Source organism: Xenopus laevis, chromosome 7L (genome assembly GCF_017654675.1).
Source record: "Xenopus laevis strain J_2021 chromosome 7L, Xenopus_laevis_v10.1, whole genome shotgun sequence".
Taxonomy (NCBI): Eukaryota; Metazoa; Chordata; class Amphibia; order Anura; family Pipidae; genus Xenopus; species Xenopus laevis.
In genome coordinates, this window is record NC_054383.1 from 86,373,383 (window position 1) to 86,393,148 (window position 19,766).

Here is a 19,766-nt window from a genome sequence, read left to right on the forward strand (position 1 = left end):
GTTTACCTTAGCAACTGGAGAGTGGTTTAAAAGTAACATTAGAAGATGAATATGAGACCTAAATAGAAAAATAAGTAATAAAATTGTAGCCTCATAGTAAAAAAAAATCAAGGACCCCAATTTGAAAGCTGGAGGCAAGTAATTGAAACACTTTTTAAAAAATACTTTGAGAAGTAGCTAGGAATAATAAATTCTAAAACATACTAAAATTAACTTAAAGGGGTAATTCAGCTATATATTAACTTGTAGTATGATGTAGATGCTGCTAAGTATAATGGAATAAGTATAAAAGGGGGGCCGAATAGAAAGATGAGTAATAAAAAGTAAAATGAATATATTGTTGGCTGCTGGGGTCAGTGACTCCCATTTGAAAGCTGGAAAGAGTCAGCAGAGGAAGACCACTAACTCAAACTATACAGGATAAATAATAAAGGCTAATTGCAAAGTTGCTAAGAATAGGACATTCTATTGCATACTAAAAGTTCATTGAAAGGTGAACCACCCCTTTAAATAGACAATACCATTAACAGGCAAATATTGATAAGCAGCAGATGTCTTTTGAACATTCAGTAAAAATAACATGAACATGGGTGGGTGTGGTTTTAGTTTTTATTGAAAACAATTGGACAGTCGGTTGTAATAGAAATGTGGTTTGTTTGGTTAAACGACACCTTGCCGACCCTGATAAAAATGGCGATTTCATTGGTGACCATAACTAAATAACTAGGAGCTTTATTTGTCAAAAAATGTGACTTGCCACCAGTAGTGGAGTGCACACGGGGACACTCCAGTGCAGGGTTTGTTATAAGGTAGGATAGAGAGGGTTTTGCTGAATAACTAGTATTTTAACCTATTTATTAGGTCATTGATTTTTATAGAGCCCTGAAGGATGTTCAGTGTTTCTATGTAGGCTAACCCTCCCCTAGCTGTAGTTCCTTCCCCAGAGGTTGATCAACTTTTTGGTCACTATCAATGACACACTGCAAATCGTGTATTTAACCTAAGGCTAATGTCACCTCTGGGGCACAGTTTTGGGGCCAAAAAACATCAACAGTAACAGGCAGTTTTAGGAACCAACCCGGTATATCCTATATCCCCATGCTTGATTGCAGTGTAATATAATAAAGTCAAAATGACATCATAATCCCTGTATGTAGGATAACCACAAAATGCTTGGTGAATGTTGAATTTTCTTGCAGACATTTTTTTTTTTTTATATTTTGGTTTGTGCAATTGTGCTATAGGACAGTCTTATAGTTGGGTTTATAATCTCTAATGCCTGGAGGCCTCTAGGCATAAAATTCAGTCTTAGGTCATTCTTTTCAAAGGTGTTTAAAATAACACAACTAAATAAGGAAATGAGAAAATGTAGGTATAGCTACTCATCCTGTGCTTTCTAGCAGTGACGCAGAGTTTCGAAACAGAAGACTGAGTGAATATTACTTGTTAATGCATATTCATTACTGGTATTATGGGCTTTTTAATAGCACTTTATTTATAAACGGCTGTGCAATGCTTTTCTTGGTATGTAAACTGTGGACACTAGGGAGGTTATTTACTAAACTCCGAATGCAAAAATCAGGAAAAATGTTTGTTTTTTTATTTTATAAAATTAGTTAAAAAATCATGAATTTTTTGGAATTTATTAAACCCTGAGGAATTGAAAAGTCTGAATCAGAAAATCCGGCATCTCAGACCTGTCGAGGTTGCTTATAAGTCAATAGGAGAAGTCACAATGATTTTTTTATGTGCTCTGGGTTTTGTGGAATATCCCAAAGTTTTCGGGTGAAAAATCCCAAAAAAAACCCGTGAAATTCAGATGAAAAAAACGTGAAAATCGTTTTTTTCCCCTGAAAAGCAAATTTTCGGGAAAATGTAATTATAAATAAGTGTAAAAAACCTGAGCGTATTTGATCAGAGTTTGTAGCAGAAAATAGAGATAAATTCAGACTTCGATAAATAACCCCCCAAGTGCTGCAGAGGTTTAAAACACACCACCAAGAAAAGAGGTTGCTGACATTGTAGATCTACATCAGCTGAAGTACAAAAAATGTCCATTCTGCAATGTAGGCATAGCGTGCATCTGTTAGTATATGATGCAGAACTACCAATTTTACATAGGCTGAAGCTCCAATTGTTACAAATTTTTCAACAGTGTTCGATGACACAAATCCGTTTGCTATGTGAATATAGAAGGTGTTCTCAGTGATGTAATAGAGTCTGTGCTATAATGCAGGCATTGTAACAAGAAGAATGTCGTTTGCTTTGTTGAATTTTGCTGTAACTGTTTCTTCATTGACGGCCTGAGGCAGGTTTAACAGCAACCTGTACTTCCCTGGTACTACAAGGAGCACGTCATCCTGAAAAGCAAACAAAAGTGTAAATTATCAATTTATTTTGCCAGTTTAAGCCACAACAGGATACACAAAATAGAAGTAATCCCCACGACTTGTATTGTTTAATTTAGGACTGATATTTCTGTTGCCTACAACCTATTAGCAACAGTGGAGTAATGAAGTGCAGCAGGGCTTGATCATATCTTACTACAGATTAAAGCTGGCCATAGACCCAAAGATTTCCCTGCAATATCGGACGAACGATCGTACGTCCTCATCTCCCGACCTGCCACTAACCATTCAGATCAAACAAAGCAGTAAAGAACAGATCAGCCGATGTTCTGCCCCACAGCAATCGTAGGAAAGTTTTTGTCTGACAAAGCTGACAGTGACAGTCTCCCACTGAAGATCGGCAATACATGCAGAGATATGATCGTCAGCCGACAGAAATCTTTTAACCTGTCCGATCGACTGAACGACCGATCCGCATGGCAAGATAAATGTCGGGACACTCCACACATGATCCGAAAATCGTACGAATCGAGGATTCATCCGATCAGATCTTTGCGTCTATGGCCAGTTTAAGATTCATGATTAGCCATATCTGGCTTGCAACATTCAAAAATTGCCTTTTAATGGATAAGTAAACCTTTAAAATAAAAGTCAATGTAAAACGGATGTGGGGGCTATTCTGAGCACTTTGGTAATTTACATTGATTATTTTGTTTTTATTCCAAGATATTAAGGGATACATGTACTGTTAATATGAATGAATTTTGTTACAACAGCGCCACCTGCTGGTCACTTTCTCACCAGTCTGACCACCAAGTAGTCCAGGAAGTTGTCAGGAGACAGAAAGAGGCTGATGTTCTGCTTAGGAAAGACGTCAGAAAGGTTTCTAAATTTTATTCCTAAGCAGAAGAACATCAGCCTCATTCTTTCTCCTGACAACTTCCTTGACTACTTGGTGGTCAGACTGGTGAGAAAGTGACCAGCAGGTGGCGCTGTTGTAACAAAATTCATTCATATTAACAATACATGTATCCCTTAATATCTTAGAATAAAAACAAAATAACTCACTGTCACTGTTGTACAAAATTCATTCACCGGCTTTGGCCACGGGAGCAACATCAAATGAGTTGGTGAGCAATATGTTGCTCACGAGCTACTGGTTGGGGATCACTGCTATAGTAGAACTTAGTTAAATATTACTCATTATGAATATTAGACTCCACTTACCTTTGATACACTTAAATCACACTCTGCCACTGAGCTGACTCCTCTTAGCTTGACCTTTAATGTCAGGTTTTGGGGATGGCCTGCATTATTCTTTGTAACAGACAGCTCATGCCAGGGACTAGGGAGCAGGTCTGGATCCTGTAGGTCAGTACTGGAAATTTCCTCTATCAGGTTTGGTTTTTTGCTTCTAGGAACCTCTTCCTTTGTAATACGGATTGATGGACTGGTTTCTTGTTCTTCTCTTAGCAAAGTAATGTTTTTAAGCTCTTCCAACAAAGAGTTATTTGTGGCTGGAACAAAATAGTAATCAATGATTTCTTGCCTACAGAACATTACAGCATTATCCATTACTTTTATTTGTTACATTCAATGATACAATAATGGTTTATTGTTTATATATTGTGGGGACAAATAACTTTGCATACTCACTAATCAGTATCAGAGATAAAATTAATTTACTATTTTTAGCTGTTTTTTTTTATTGATTAATAATACAAAAAATGTTTATATATATATATATATATATATATATATATATATATATATCTCTATACTGAATATTTATTTGGAGATGAACACCTTCAATCAGTGGTGCTGAAGTTGATCTCAAAATGAGCCAGCAGACCCTTTATAATCCACAGGCAGAGACGTGGAATACGCTCATGGGGTTTTAAGTAACGGAAATAATGTTGGTAGAAACCCAGAGAATGTGTGCAAATTATTAGGTAACCAATAAAATATATTTACATGTGCCAGTAACCAGTGAGATGTGCAAGTAGGACAGTGAATAGGCTAAGAACACCAAAAAACTAATAGACTGGTTTAACAAGTATGTTAATTAAAAATACAGAAAGATGGATGAGAACTCATAGTACACCTGTAAAAGGTTCAGTACCCATGGATGTTTGATTTTCAGTTATGTGATTCACCCCATTGCAATCCTAACCTACAGTATATTAAGATTCCCTGTGGACTAGGACTCACAGGAGCAAGGACCTATAATTTCTGTGTTCAGTGTTTGTGCTGAATCCTGTGGTTTCAGATTCCCACTAAAAGCTTAGATCCATTGACATTTGTTAACATCCACTGCATGACTGTGCGTCCAGGACCTAGCGAATAGAAAGACAGGTAACCAGCACATTTTACTACATACCACAGCTGGTATTGCCTTTGTTTGGGGCTGGCTGTTTTTGTATCCTTTCCAAACTCTCCTTCATCCTTTTAGTATTCCCCTTGAGCTTGAATGGAGCAATGTGGTAGGAATGGCAAAGGGTGATTTTGTATTGTTCCTCGACATATTTCATTGCTAAGCGTACAAGCTGGTCTAGGTCCACAGGGTCCTGGTGAGCCCTCTTCAGCACCTCTGGGTTATACGCAATATCAACAACTGTCATGAAAACAAAACACAGATTGACACATCATCACAAAAAAATGCTAAATCCAAAAATTAATGAGATTTGTTTCTTTATTGTAGGTGTGTTTCAGATATACAGTTTGTTGCTCTCAAGCTTTGTGTTTAGAATATTAAAAAAAAAAACTAACAACATCATATAATGCAGTTAATTTCCAGTCGAATCGTATGATCATCAATCAAGGGTTGTGAAATTATATCTACCTGGACTGAGGGTTGATCAGCGAGATATTACAAAAGGTGTGCTATGTGTGGCCAGATGTATGCTCACTGCTTAACAGCGTCCTCCCCAGAAAAACAATTGGGTGGATCAGTCCTGCTGGCTTCCATAAGAAAATTGGGGATGGAAACGGAGCCATGCGGCTGAGAAAAAATGTCACAGGCAAACTGTCCTGGGGAGAACACTGTTTTATATGCTGTGGTCCCCACATTTTTGAAACTAGTGACAATCAGAGATGAGGAACAGCAGGAAGAACAGATGATCTAATTGTGAATGACAAAGTTTCAAGTTAAAGGGAATGTTCACCATATTCTCAGTTGATATTCATTAAATAAAATATACAGCACTGAAGCAACACTTTGCCAGTCTGGAAAGTTTCTCTTGCTCTGCCACCCTGGTGTTGCTCCTGACATTACCCAAGTGACAATGAAGTAGGAAGCTCATACAGAAAACTCTACTCCACATGCCCTCTGCATGCAAATCATTAATACAGGAAGAGCATGCAAAGCAGTTCTTTGTGCATGTAATTACTTATTTGGCTTACTTTATGCTGACATAGACAGGGGTTGATGACCCCCATCTTGGGGGTGAAAGAAACTTTCCAGATCAGTGATGAGCTTCCTCAATGATATTTCTCTTTATAGACAATTATTTTATAAAATGAAAATCAGTTTAAATAAATTTTTAGTGACAGTGTTTTCATATTCAAACATTTGTCCAAAATCAAATATGCCCTTAAAACAGATTTTTCCCTACTCCCTACCCAACTGCACACCTTAAAAAGCTTGTAATTTATAAGAAGTCTGCTCACCTGTATCATCAGACAAGGTCTCCAGTTGCCCAGCGCTAAGAGGTACAGGGTGTGCTTCAGACATAGGAGCCGGGACTCTTTTCCATTGGCAAATATTAATAAACAGTATCTTCTCGTCAGGCTCCTACAAAATACATATGTTCATTTATGAAGCTCACACAACCTAAACTTAGTATGATGTGCATATCATGCATTATTTTCCAAGGCAAGACTAGTTATTTCTAATTGCTCCAGGAAAAAATACACAAACAAGGTATTTCTATATCATGAGAAACACATAAGCACATAAATATCAGGTATATGTATATACCTAGTATGATGAAATGATTCTGGATCAAAATATGAATAGACACCACAAAAAACATCCTTAATTGTTGTAAATGTTGTTCCATTTCCCAAATCAAAAGCTTACCAATATTTTTGTCTGAATGCACAGATTAGGTTCTGGAGGTGCCATAAATTCTTTTCCTTCCTTCATGTGCCTTTGTATAAACTTCTGGTAACTCTCTGGGCTGTTTTCAGCCATATCATCCAGCATGCTCCACAGTTGATTGACTTGGGCAAACATATCTTTCTGTGTTAGGCCGCTTTCCATCTTGACGTAAGAACTAGTTGCCTGTCTGCAAAATACATATTTGTGTATGAATATCTACCTTTATTGCATAGCTCTAATTATGTTAACTGTTACTTTAACTATAATGTTTTAAGGGGAAGGTAAGGTGATGCAGGGCAGTATTGGGGTGTGACGGTGGTACAGTTGGGGAGGAGGGGGTTCTGCACTGATCATATCATGTATAAATCACTTTACTTGTTCATATATTGCAATACATTAGAACAAAAGACAATTGTACATGTATTAAAGTTAAATTTAAGGTACCTTTTATTATGTTATTGAACGACCAATTCTAAGCAACTTTTCAATTGGTTTTCATTATTTCTTTTTTATAGTTATTTGCCTTTTTTGACAGCTTTCAAATGGGCTTCACTGACTCCCTTATAAAAATGCTATGTAAGGCTACAAATGTATTGTTACTTTTAATTACTGTCCCTTCTTTTCAGGCCCTCTCCTATTCATATTACAGTCTTTTATTCAAATCAATGAATGGCTGCTAGGGTAAGTTGTACCCTAGTTACCAGATTGCTTAAGATGACAATTGAAGAGCTGCTGAATAAAAAGCTAAATAAGTCAAAAACCACAAATAATAAAACATGAAAACAAATTGCAAATTGCCTCAGAATATCACTCTCTACATCAGGGATCCCCAACCTTTTGAACCCATGAGTAACATGTAGAAGTAAAAGGAGTTGGGGAGCAACACTAGCATGAAAAATGTACTTGGGGTGCCAAATAAGTGCTGTAATTGGCCAATTGGTAGCCCAAACCTACATTGAGGCTCTGTTTGGCAGTGCACCTGGTTTTTATACAACCAAAACTTGCCTCCAAACCAGGAATTAAAAAATAAGCACCTGCTTTGAGGCAATTGGGAGCAACATCCAAGGGGTTAGAGAGAAACATGTTGCTCATGAGTTACTGGTTGGGGATCATTGCTCTACATCATACTAAAAGTTATCTCAAGGATGAACAACCCCTTTAAGTTTGTAGTATGGCCATTAGCATTTAATTAGACTCCAGAGCTGTGGGGAAGCAACATTAGCAGCCTATGGGGCTGATTCACCAGCAAATCTGCTAAATTGTCCAAGTGTATTTGCCAATAGAAACCAACCACCAATTTGCTTTGAACAGTCTGCTACAAGTTGAAAAATGAAAGCAACCGCTCCTGGCAATTTAGCACCTTTATTCCCAAGTCAGTCCTGGTTGCCCAAGCTATTAAGGGGTTGTTGGAGGGTAGGGTCAAGAGGGGGTACTACTAATATGTACATAGTTATAGATGACAAGCCGTGGCAGTGAATGGACGTATGGGCACAGCGATGACAGAAACGGTAAGAAATGCAGACGGACAAGATGTACAGACAGAAAGACTAATTAGACTGGGCACCAACCTGCACTTTTACTGCTCACAGTCGGACTCACACAAAACGCTGTGCGTTCCTTAGCGTTCCAACGGTTCCCATAGTAACCAAGTAGCTGTGCAGCACTAAAAGCCTTCCCACCCGGGCACGAAGTCCTGCAACTCACGTTCCGCCCTCATTTTTGATAATAGCCCAATGATGTAGATTTCCGGGAGGAAAGGGAAGCGGTGAGCCGCAGATAGGCTGTTCTAACAAGCGACGGGCCCCGGTTGCTGCTGCTGTATTCGGCGGAAGAGAATATCTGTGGCACTCGGAGTGGAGCAGGTAGAAAGCATGGAAATTATTCTTTGGGGAGAAAGAAATGCAATAAAATATACAAGTACCCGCGGCCTAAGGCTGAGGTGTCCTTCAGGCTGCCAACTTGCTTCTTCTCTTACTCACAAGTCAGCCCATATCCATGCGAGAGTTTGGTTGCACATTCCTGCGACGTGTTAGCATTAGCAAGCCACCGAAAAGCCTGGGGGAGGGGGTGAGGAGCTCAGAGCTTATTGGGGCTCTTTTCAGCGTCCCTTTTCCAATGTTACCTTACGTCATGTATTCATAATAGTTTTACCCCCTGTTTTCAATGTACAAATCTGACAAACATATTTAACTTTTAGGTTTAGGAACTTTCTTAAAGACAGGGAACCCCCCCCCTCAATAAAATAAGATGCACATTGTATCACCTGCTTCTTCTCTACACATCCATCCCTGTTGCTTGTTTGCTGGCTTTGGCCTAGTATTCTGTCATTAGAAATGAGGGCCTAGTCCCCCAACCCACAGCAAATTACTTCTCTGAGTAGCCAAGTCTAGTATTTTACCCCAAATCTTGTTTTTTACTTGCACTTACAGTAGATAAACATGAGTACACTGTTATGATGTACACTCTAATAAGCAGGGCCATATTTACCTCTTGTATTGCTCAGTATTTGTATTTAATCTGTATGTTTACAATATACTCATTTTGTACCCGGAGTGTAATGTGTAAACAAGTCTTAATGTCTCTGCCATTTGCTAAATGTACTTGATTGCATTACTGTTCATACACATCTTAGTTGCAATGCAATCAAACTGATGTCTAAAGCTGGCCATAGATGCAAAGATTTCCCTGCAATATTGGACGAACTATCGTACGTCCTCATCTCCCGACCTGCCACTAACCATTCAGATCAAACAAAGCAGTAAAGAACAGATCAGCCGATGTTCTGCCCCACAGCAATCGTAGGAAAGTTTTTGTCTGACAAAGCTGACGATGACAGTCTCCCACTGAAGATCGACAGATCAGCAATACATGCAGAGATATGATCGTCAGCCGACAGAAATCTTTTAACCTGTCCGATCCTCTGAACACAATGGCAAGATAAATGTCGGGACACGCCGAAAATCGTATGAATCGAGGATTCATACGATCAGATCTTTGCGTCTATGGCCAGCATAACTAAAAAAATCAAGTTGTAAAGCCATTTAATTGGTAGGGAATGTATCCTATCTTATTTCTACCTATCTCTTTTGGTCTTTCTTGAGTAAGCAAATACATATCCGTTCAGGAAAATTGGCAAAAATAATTTACCAAGAAGTCAAAAGCCTGGATATGCAGTTCTACCTGTCTACAATGTTAACGCATGAATTGTGCTCACAAAGGATTTTTTGTGAAAATGCAAAATTTTGCAATTATTCTCACCCCAGCAAGCCGTTTAAAGTGTGCACACAAAAGACTTTTGTTGCTCACATAACAGAGAATGAATTAGAGGGAGCATTTGCCTGCTTATTTAAAACCATATGCCCTCCTTTTAGAGCTGCACTATACATTATGTTGGATTTCACAGATATTTGGACACTCGAACGAGATCTAATTTCTCCCTGATTTTAAAACTTAAAGGGCCAGTTCACACTGAAATTAACTTGCAATAGCTATAATCAGTTACTTGGTTTCTTTGATTGATTGTTAGCATGAATTGTGCATTTTATTATATAAGAGACCTAATTATATATATATATATGCCACTAATTCAGCCATTTGTCTCATCTGCAAATTATGTTGTACATTTGGGAGCTAACAGCTGAATTCTGTTCCACAGACTTTGATATGTCCCGTGTTCCTCTTGGGAAAGTTCTTCTTCGAAATGTTATCCGACACACAGATGCCCACAACAAGGTAATGTTTTTCAGAATATGGCAGTACAAGTGCAAACCCAATGACTTTTCAGCTGTTGTTTCTGTGTGGGTGATAGCATTGATGGCCTATAGTTGCTATTTCATAAATGCAGGAAACAGATAAATGTATTACTGTGCATGTATAAATTTGACACGCCATTGATTTAATCTGTGCATTTAGTTGCCAGTTATGCCATAGTCGAGAGATTGTAAAGTCCAATGTGTACAGAATGCCAACTCATTTCTAACAACAATGGCAGTTTATTTCACTGTGTACAGGGCTAAAATTATGGTATCATCATCTGATATGATCAAGACTCAATATTATGTTGATCAGGAGGTTGGAAAGTACCTTTGGCCAAGGAATTTTTAGCCATCAATGCAGTTTGCATTTTTTAAGGTCTGCCAAGTTCTCTTTTATTTTATTGTGGGCCTGGGGACCAAACAATCTCATTATCTCCACTTGGCCATGCCAAACCAAGATTATCTTCCAATGAATGGTAGGCCTCTGTATGAATAATTCCATGTTAAGTGCCAAGAATATTTGTTAGTACATTACTGATGTTTTCTATTTATTCCAAACTACCCCTTGTATCATTCAAAAATGGGGAAATAATTGGGAATTTTTCTGAAATGTTCATGTTCATGACAGCTGGAGAGATGAAAAAAAGTTTGACTTGCCATGTGTAGAGGTGTGTGTTTCTTATTGTGTAGGTATCCCTTTCTGACCTGTGCATTATATGTATTTTAGTTTTTTTAATTTGTTTAATATTTAATCATTATTATTATTAGTATATGTTTTATGTTAGATTCAAGAGGAGACAGAAATGTGGAAAATAAGAGAGATGGAGAAACAGACAGAGGAAACTTGTGGAGCAAAGAGAAGACGAACATCTCCAGACATTAACAAGTCAGCACTAAAAACTACAATGCTATTGTAACTTCTCCATTTGGAAGGATTTTTTTTAAGGACAGCATATAAATATAATTCTTTCACTGATACATTCATGCAAACACAATTAAACTAAAGGCTAAAATAGATGACAATCTTATTTATTAGAGGCCATTCTATTAAACAGTTTTTTTCTTCATAATGCCCTTGTAATATCATGACATTTATTTTCTATATATACAATATATTGTGAGGTGGATCCTAAGCTAAGCTAAGGTAACTAACAGCAGTACAGAGCATGCGCTATAAAGAAGATGGGGCACTACTAGAGGCAACTTCAGAGGCACAGATCCTTACAGCTACAGGGCAGTGGTTGCCTTGAGCTGAAACGGAATCTCAAAACATAATGGGGCATATTTATTATGTTGGGTAAAACAAAATTTGCAAAAAAAAAATGTGTAGAAAGCTGCGTAAAAAAAAAAATGCGATTTTTGTCAAGGTGTTTTATTTTAAACCATGCAAGTGCCAGATTTGCCGCTGTTATTTTACATTGCTTCAGACTTTATTAAGAAATTTCCGGCGGAAGTTGCTCAATCAAAAAAATTACACCGTTTTATGCCGCTTTTTTACATGACGATGCCTGGCGATGTTTGGTGTATTAATTCATCGTTTTTTACGCCACATAATAAATCTGCCCCAATGTGTAGTGTTTCTGGGTAATTCTTTGTTAAGCTTTAGCTCTCCTTTAAAGAAGATGAAAGCCATAGATAAAAAAAACAATCCTGTGGCCTCCCTCATCCCCTCCTAGCACATCCCCCGTCCCAATACAGCCCCATTTTTTATACCCATTGAGCACCTTACAGGGGTTGGTGTCTTTTTGCATCAACTAATATTGCTTTGCGAGAGATTCCACGCCAAGTTCTGGATCAACTTTAACTGTTAATGCTCAGTGCAGGAGATGATTAACTTCATTGCTCTGCTTTTTCTCAACAGGTTATGAAAATGGGGCATTTTTGTGGTGGCTACTTGGTGTGGTTTGGTACAGGGAAGAGAGCCTCTCTAGAATATAGCTTTTGTTCTCTTTACAGCATTACAGAGTTTGTTTTCCTGTTCTAGTTCCTGTGACCTGTCCCTTCAATTTTCATTTTCACATATTTTACTGTATTGTATTAAAGATTTTTTTTCTGGATATATGATGGGTTTAGAGTGAAGTGACTGTTTCTGTCTTTCACATAGATGGGACCACAATGGCTACAAGGAGTTATATCCAGAAGAGTTTAAGGATAAGAGGTATATTCTTTTGAATAGCTTGTATTGTAGCAATGTTTGATGTGTACATTCCAGCAACCTACTGACTACATTGTGCTAAAATTAAATTTAAGGCCTTTAAGGGTTTTATGAGTTTGTGTGGTGATAAACAAAGAAAAATCCTACCGTATTCTCTTGACTACTTTTGCTTGGCAGCTGCTTTTATATAATATTAAGTTACTCTCTGCACCATAATTGCTAAGGTGTTTTGCCATTGCTGTATTTCCTCCCATATATTATCGATTGTATTTCCTTCCATAATCCCAAATCAGTGTAAATCTGGGTTTATACTAATAAGCAGTGATCTGAATGAATGAGCCACAAGTTGAATGAGAAGTATCAGTAGAGGAAGGCATTCGTGTGTGTCACCTAATTCCAATGTACAGAAAAAAACATTTTGGAGCCGTTTCACAAAGTGACACTATTCTGAAAAATGTGATGTTATTGCTTATTCTGTGCGTTCCATATATCAGCAGGCATATTTCTAAAGCATATACTATTGTAAAGTAATGATTGTTTTTACAAATAAGAGTTGCCCCTAGGAAGTACCACAAATGTACAAGAATTTACAATGAACATGTGCTTAGCAACCAGTGTTTTTTTTCCTTGTGAAAGGCTAAAAAAAGCCAATTTTCAGGGCCAAATTTGCCATACCCCGGCCCACTGCCAGGTGCTTGCAGCTAAATCTAGCAGCTGAGATAGGGGTAAAGGGGGGGATGGGCTAAGCAATCTTTCCTATCACTGGCATATGTGCAGGCTGAGGGGGCATGCTGAGGCCCGGTTCCTAGCACACTGGACCTAAATACAACCCTAAGATCTTTGTGTGAATAACAGTAAGTTTTGCCCAATCTTACAGGGGACGGATGCGATCAGATGGTTTAGATGCTCAGGTGAGCCAGGAGCATGTGAAAAGTGGTGCAGACACTGCAGTGACTCTGAGACAAGATGCATCGAGTATTCGTGCCTGGAACAAAAAATATTCTGAGTGTGAGGCTGGTATTCCTGACAGGTGGGTCCCTACAAACTTTTACCTGGGACACAGGCTATCAATACTAGCAATTTCTGTAAAATATTTACATTGATCAAGAGAGACTTATAATTTGCATTAGTAAGTGTGTTATGCTACTACAAGAAGGCTGAATAAATATTCACATCATGCAGATCATATTGTATATTAAAAAATGAAAAAAGTTGAAAAAGCCTTTTCCTTTAAGCCAGGAAAAAATGTGTGATCTGATACATTCTTGTTCATAGTCTTTGTATTTTACATGTACTCAAACATGCTTATTTATGTTTATTCTTGCTTTTTAACAGATGGGGTCACAGTGGGTATAAAGAATTGTACCCTGAGGAATTTGATACAGACTGGTAAGTTCTGTTATAGACAGAAAGCTAGTCCTTTTTTTTTTTTTTTTTAGATTCCACAACTAAAAGTCTCCAGAAAAGATTTGAGCGTATTCACCTAAATTTAATTGTGTTTGTCCCTCTCATAAAGCTGTTTAATTGATGTAAGAATTCTGCTCTGTATATAGATGAAATAAATCTATACACACATTTATAAACATGCCACAGGTCTAATAGGGTTAATGCACATTTCCTACATATTCTCATGTCAAAAGCGAGGATTGTCCTGGTACATGCAGCATTTATCATCAATCTAGATTCCATGTCAGCTGTAATTCATAGCCTCCACTAGAGGGTGCTAGGTCAATTAGTGGTGAATATGTGTCAGGCGAAAGCCACAATAAGTCTTGTTAGCACATCAACAGAACAAGCAAGTACATATTTGTTTCTGGCTTTTTGCTAGTGGCTGGAAAGCATCAAGGTAGTGCATGGCTTGATTGTTTGGGAGATCAGAAAATACAGCATTTTCTGTAAAAAATAAAAACTCCTTTGTAGATGTTTGTAAAGATTCTCTTCATCCAGGTCATGGTATACTTGTAGAAATAAGTCAAATCAACTGGACTTGCGGTGTTTTTTTTTCTTCTTTGCAGATTACCATTTGGGCATATAATTATGATCAACCATGTTGCATGTATGCATGGAAATTCTCAATAGACTAAGGGGTCCGTTTACTAAAGTGCGTTAAAAATATTCGCACAATATATAGACAGAATTTTCGCCAAATATGTTATCGCCAGTTTACTAACCTGCGGTAAATATAAATTTGCAAATTTTCTTGCGCAAGAATAATTGTTCGCCAGTTATCGCATTCGCTGAAAATAACGCTACGTACACATTAACGCATGGTTTACTAAAAAGCAAAATGTGCTGAAGACAAAATTAACGCCAGAATATTCGCAAACTTTTACCGCCACCTATGTAGTGGCGTAAAAGTATTTTTTTCGCCAGAAAATTCTCAAGGGGCAGGAAATATCCCATAATACTGTTTTTTTTTTTACCCATCATTCTTTGCTGACAGGAGAGAGATATGTAGCTATTGCTGACAGGATGTTTTGGCGTCTGCTTCTATCTGGTGCAACAGCAGCAGTTTCAGCTCAGAGTCGTATTATTGGCAGCGGCATCACAGTGCAAGGATTCGTCAGCCTCAACACTTTTTTGGTTTCATTGTGATTGGCTACATTAAACTGTGCATTTCTATGAAGCAAAGAGATTGACTGGTTTCATTTCTTGTTCCTATGATTCTATTGGCTATAAGGGTTTATATGATGCAGACATGTTTGATTGGTGTTACTCTGGTGATGTTGTTGGATGGTGTAATCATCAAGTTTATGAGTTTTGAAGATGCATTTCTGGCCATAGATGTCACAGTAAAAATTGCATTAATAACCACCATAAAACAAGACTATTTTATAGCATAAATATTCGCAAAAACGTAATGTTTCGCCAGAAACCAGAACTCGCTAAAATTACCGCTAACGTAGGCTGGTTCCTTAACGTAGTTAAGGAACCAGTGATCGCAATGACTTCTGAGCACATCGCTGTTTAGTAAACTTAGTCGCTGCGAATATTCTGGCGTAAAAATATTCTCAGCGATAACATGCGGAAACTTAAAGTCAGATTTACCGCACTTTAGTAAACGGACCCCTAGATTTCAGTGGAACTTCTCTTGTTGAACAGAAAGAACTGCTACTATTTTAGTATTAATTATATTAATTCCTCCTGGTCAGGCAATATGGAAGCTACCAGTTATATTTCTAAATATATAAATACAAATTATATCTATACCTATTTATGGAGGCAGGCCACTCACTTGCCTTGATGCTGAGGTTTTATCAATAGGCTGGAAAAAAAACCTTCTGCGGGGACTTTAAAATTATATCTTCCCTTACTTTAAATAATGAGTTTGACTTTAAAAGTAGTTCATATGATTTATTTTTAATATTTTTAATTCCACCAGCGTAGAAGAAAAAACTCCTAAAAGGAAGACAAATGGGCAAGAGAAAGCAAGAGTAAGGGACCAAAAGGAGCAGGAATCTCACAAACGGAAAAGGTCCAAAAAGACTCACAAGAAAAAACAAAAGAAGCGATCTCATAAAAAGCTAAAAAAGCGGAAGAAGGAACGAGATGAGTCAACAGAAACATCAAGTGATAGTGACAGTAGCAACGACAGCGAGGAGAAACAGAAAAAGTCTAAACGTAAGAAGAAGATGAGAAAAAAGGCACAGAGGAAAAAGCCATCCTCATCTGGGCAGGACAGTGACTCTTCTAGTGATGAGATGAGTAGCACAGAAGATGCTGAGTCAGAGGAACATAAAAGGAGACAAACTAAAAGACATCGCAGAAAAGACCATCACAGATCAAAACCAAAGGACGTAAACAAGGAGCAGCGGAAAAGCAGACGAACAAACTGGAAAGTGGCTAAGGATGAGGGATCAGATAGTTCTGATGAGGATGATTGATATCCTGTGGAATAGTGCTAACAAGAGACTGACATTTTGCAAAATAACTTATTTTTCTGCTGTCTAAGAAGTGCAATATATTTTCCTTCGTCTCGCGATTCTACTCTTCCAGCAGTTTTACTCTTCCAACAGTTTTACTCTTCCAGCAGTTTTACTCTTCCAGCAGTTTTACTCTTCCAGCAGTTTTACTCTTCCAGCAGTTTTACTCTTCCAGCAGTTTTACTCTTCCAGCAGTTTTACTCTTCCAGCAGTTTTACTCTTCCAGCAGTTTTACTCTTCCAGCAGTTTTACTCTTCCAGCAGTTCTACTCTTCCAACATTTCTACTCTTCCAACAGTTCTACATATCCAGTTGTTTAACACTTCCAACAATCCTACTCACCCAGTTGTTTTACTCTTCCACCAGTTCCACAAGTGCTAAAATTGTCAATGCAACTTGGTGCAATTATCCTCAATGTTCATGATGATACCATTATTTAGGCATTGCTGCTGAGCACTTGCCTGGTTTCCTTTGAGATGTTTAACCAGTTATGGACTATAATGGGTGTCCTAAAAGCCAAACCTACATATAGTGTATTTGGAAAGTCATTATGTGGATATAGAGAGAACCCTTGACTTTACCTTATCTTGTGTTGTATCGTTCACATTTGGGAAATATTTTGTAGTGAGAAGCAAACACAATTATAAAGAGGGGACCAGCAATATCACAAGATTACAGTGCAATTATTTGAATTTGCTGCTCTTTGGTTTAATTATAAAAATGCAAAAGAGGGGTATAATAAATGATTGCTTTCAGGATGTGAGGCAGATTTTGCACTTCTCTGCAAAAACCCAGAAGTTTTGTTAAACGTCCACTGTTTTCCATCAGGGTGAAATGACAGAGGAGATGTATATTACGACATATTTTTGTTACTGTTTCTTATAGGCTTATTAATATGGTACAAAGGTCACCTTTTTGAACTGTTTCTACTTTAAAATATTACATATTGTGGGAAAGGCTAAACATCCCAACCCATACTATGTTCTTACTTGTGTGCAGCACATTCTGCCGCTGAACATAGAGAGGAAATATGCCTCAATTTTTTTCATTTTCTTTAAATTGCCCATTTCTTTGAAATGACTTCATCACACATTACAAACAAATTTGCGGGCTTTCTAAAAGACTGTGTTTATCCTCCATCTGGTCACAAGATAATTTGAAAATGAAGACATTGGTGCTTGGTCATTTCTAGATGTATGCAAAAGTATTTTGTAACTTCCACAGATACAAATGAAATGTTATTTCTTGGGCACACATATTGTTGAATATGGGGAGGACACAGACTGCAGTTGGGTTGTATCTTTTTTTTGGTGGCAGCTTTTCTCATGCTTCTTTATTCTGAACAACTTCCAGCCATTGTGTGCCACCACTTTTACTATGTGTGAATGTGCATAACATATGAGCGCCCAAGGGCTTTAGAGCTATGTCAGCAGATTGGCACTCTAGCATTCACCAGCCAGTGTGGGAAGCGGTATATATGCCTTGCAAGATGCATTATTTTGTGCGTGTCATTGTGTGTATGAGTGAAATGAGCATTTGGTTCCTGCTGTACGTCATGCTGTATCTTACTCAGTATAGTATGTATGAAGGCTGCACATGCCTCATATATTAGCAAGACTATCTATCAGTGTTTAGTATGCTCTGTTATGATAGAATGACTTGCAATACTGTCTTTCTGTTTCTTTAGAAAGTCCCTATCTGCCAATATTTTGACTCTTCATTTGGCAGCACAGTCTTGTGAATCTAGACATGCAGAGCAGATGTGAGATTTGTTTTGGATTGTTTTTTGTTGTAATTCCTTTGTTTTACCGTTTGCTGTAACTATTCCTGCTATTACAAATCCATGTTTCTTCCAGACTTCTGAGCTAACATTTCCATATGTCACTTGAAAGTTAATGATCTGGGAGGTGCCAAGTAATAAAAGTCTTTCCAAATCAAATATTGGTGTTTTTGTACTCATTCTTCTTAAAACATTGAAGGATAAAGCGGTCTGTATATATGTTTGTATATTTTTATTTGTAAAGCGCTCCTTGAGGGCAAAGCACTGTACAACAAAACAATAAATTAGTAGTAACAAACAAGGGGTCACTTTGTTCCATTCTACATATGAAATCAAAGATATAAGGATTTGTTTATTAACACAGGTGGTAAATACATTTGCCCATATGCACCAATTAGCAACTTGTTTCAATCAGTCTACTGGCAGTTAGATTTGATTGGTTATTATGGGCACTGGTGAAATCTAGATAACTTGACAATCAGGCACCTTTTTAACAGGAGAGGCAAAAAGCTGCTCAAGTTACCTTTAAGGGCAATGGCACACAGTGCTATGTGTCGCTCAGTGTTTTGCCATAGACAGTATTGAGAATTGTCTCTGCTAAAACACTCTAATCGTCTAATCTCTCACAAATGCCTTTGCATATAAATTTGAGTGAGGAGACCATTCTCAGTATAGTCTATGGCAGGGTATTTTGTGGCGTTTAGTAGCTGCGACAAAATTTTGATCAACAAATATCTTACAGGGAGTGCAATTCTCCTCTATACATTAACTATGAAGCATAATGTATAATTAAGCCTAATGTAAAATACCTAATGTAAAATATTCAGTGAAATGGGAGGTGACAGGGAGATTAATTATATGTTAACACTTTAAGGCATGATTGGTGCTCATGGGAGAAATAATGATTCCTTTCACTAGATATGACAAAGGTATGTTGGCGTATGATTACACTGGTTTTCATTGAAAGGCCAGGCCCCAACATTTACACACAAGTTAAGTCATTGATTGGGTGCAGTAGGCACATCTTTGGACTCCAGGCTCCTATCGCTACGGTCCACTTTAATAATTGCTCTTGAGGTATTCGGGAAAGGGGCTTTTATGACAGGGTTTTAGTAAAATGAAAGTCTATAATAAGGCTGTATCCCTTATGGAAATATCTCCTTGAAAAACCAGAGCAAGTGGGTGAGATTCGGAAATGAAATGGTCGTCATTGAGTCTTAGTGGGTGTTTTTTTTATCCCCTTCCATTTTGTTCCAGCTAAGACTTTGGCTTACCCAGTAGCACCTTCACAAATGTAACACAACTGCTTTTAAACTTTAGTTGGCAATTCCCCTCTGGTCTGTTTGTATATCATTTTTCAAGGCAGTTTTCAAGAAATATATAGTATTATCTTATGATTAACTAAACCCTGTAAGAGTTAAATATCTTTCTTTTATGCAAGAACATATAGGTGGTTATTTAATAAAGTTCGAGTTGTGTTTTCCACGAAAATTCGAGTCTTCAAGTTTATTTTTTGTGGTCAAAACTCAGTTTTGGGTTAAAAAAACAACAACTTAATTTTTCAAGATTTATTATACCCCAACCCTAGAAATAGCTCAAATCTGAAAATATAACATCTAAAACCTGTCGAGGTCATGTAGAAGTCAGTGGCAGAGGTCACTTTAACCATTTGAAGATGTTAACAGCCTGCATGATGTTTGAGTT

The 19,766-nt window shown here is 37.6% G+C and overlaps 2 protein-coding genes across 4 annotated transcripts; one reads left to right on the forward strand and one right to left on the reverse strand.

The window, feature by feature from the left end:
* Positions 1-1,847: 1,847 nt before the first annotated feature.
* On the reverse strand, positions 1,848-8,165 carry pih1d2.L (PIH1 domain containing 2 L homeolog). Its single transcript, XM_018225923.2, has 6 exons — positions 8,019-8,165; positions 6,430-6,637; positions 6,018-6,141; positions 4,729-4,962; positions 3,576-3,865; positions 1,848-2,360 (listed from the first exon to the last, which is right to left on the reverse strand). Exons 2-6 carry the CDS (start codon positions 6,610-6,612, stop codon positions 2,226-2,228), a joined length of 966 nt encoding a protein of 321 aa, XP_018081412.1. The 5' UTR covers positions 6,613-6,637; positions 8,019-8,165; the 3' UTR covers positions 1,848-2,225.
* A 3-nt stretch (positions 8,166-8,168) lies between these two features.
* nkapd1.L (NKAP domain containing 1 L homeolog) lies at positions 8,169-18,221 on the forward strand. Of its 3 annotated transcripts, XM_018225924.2 has the most exons (7): positions 8,170-8,312; positions 10,106-10,182; positions 10,991-11,091; positions 12,310-12,363; positions 13,238-13,390; positions 13,696-13,749; positions 15,743-18,221. In XM_018225924.2, the coding sequence occupies exons 2-7, from the start codon at positions 10,114-10,116 to the stop codon at positions 16,242-16,244; spliced, it is 933 nt and encodes a 310-aa protein (XP_018081413.1). In that variant the 5' UTR covers positions 8,170-8,312; positions 10,106-10,113; the 3' UTR covers positions 16,245-18,221. The 3 variants fall into 3 exon arrangements, with proteins under 3 accessions (XP_018081415.1, XP_018081413.1, XP_018081414.1); XM_018225926.2 differs by lacking the exon at positions 10,991-11,091 and having other exon boundaries at positions 8,169-8,312; XM_018225925.2 differs by lacking the exon at positions 8,170-8,312 and having other exon boundaries at positions 10,157-10,182; positions 10,974-11,091.
* The last annotated feature ends 1,545 nt before the right edge of the window (positions 18,222-19,766 follow it).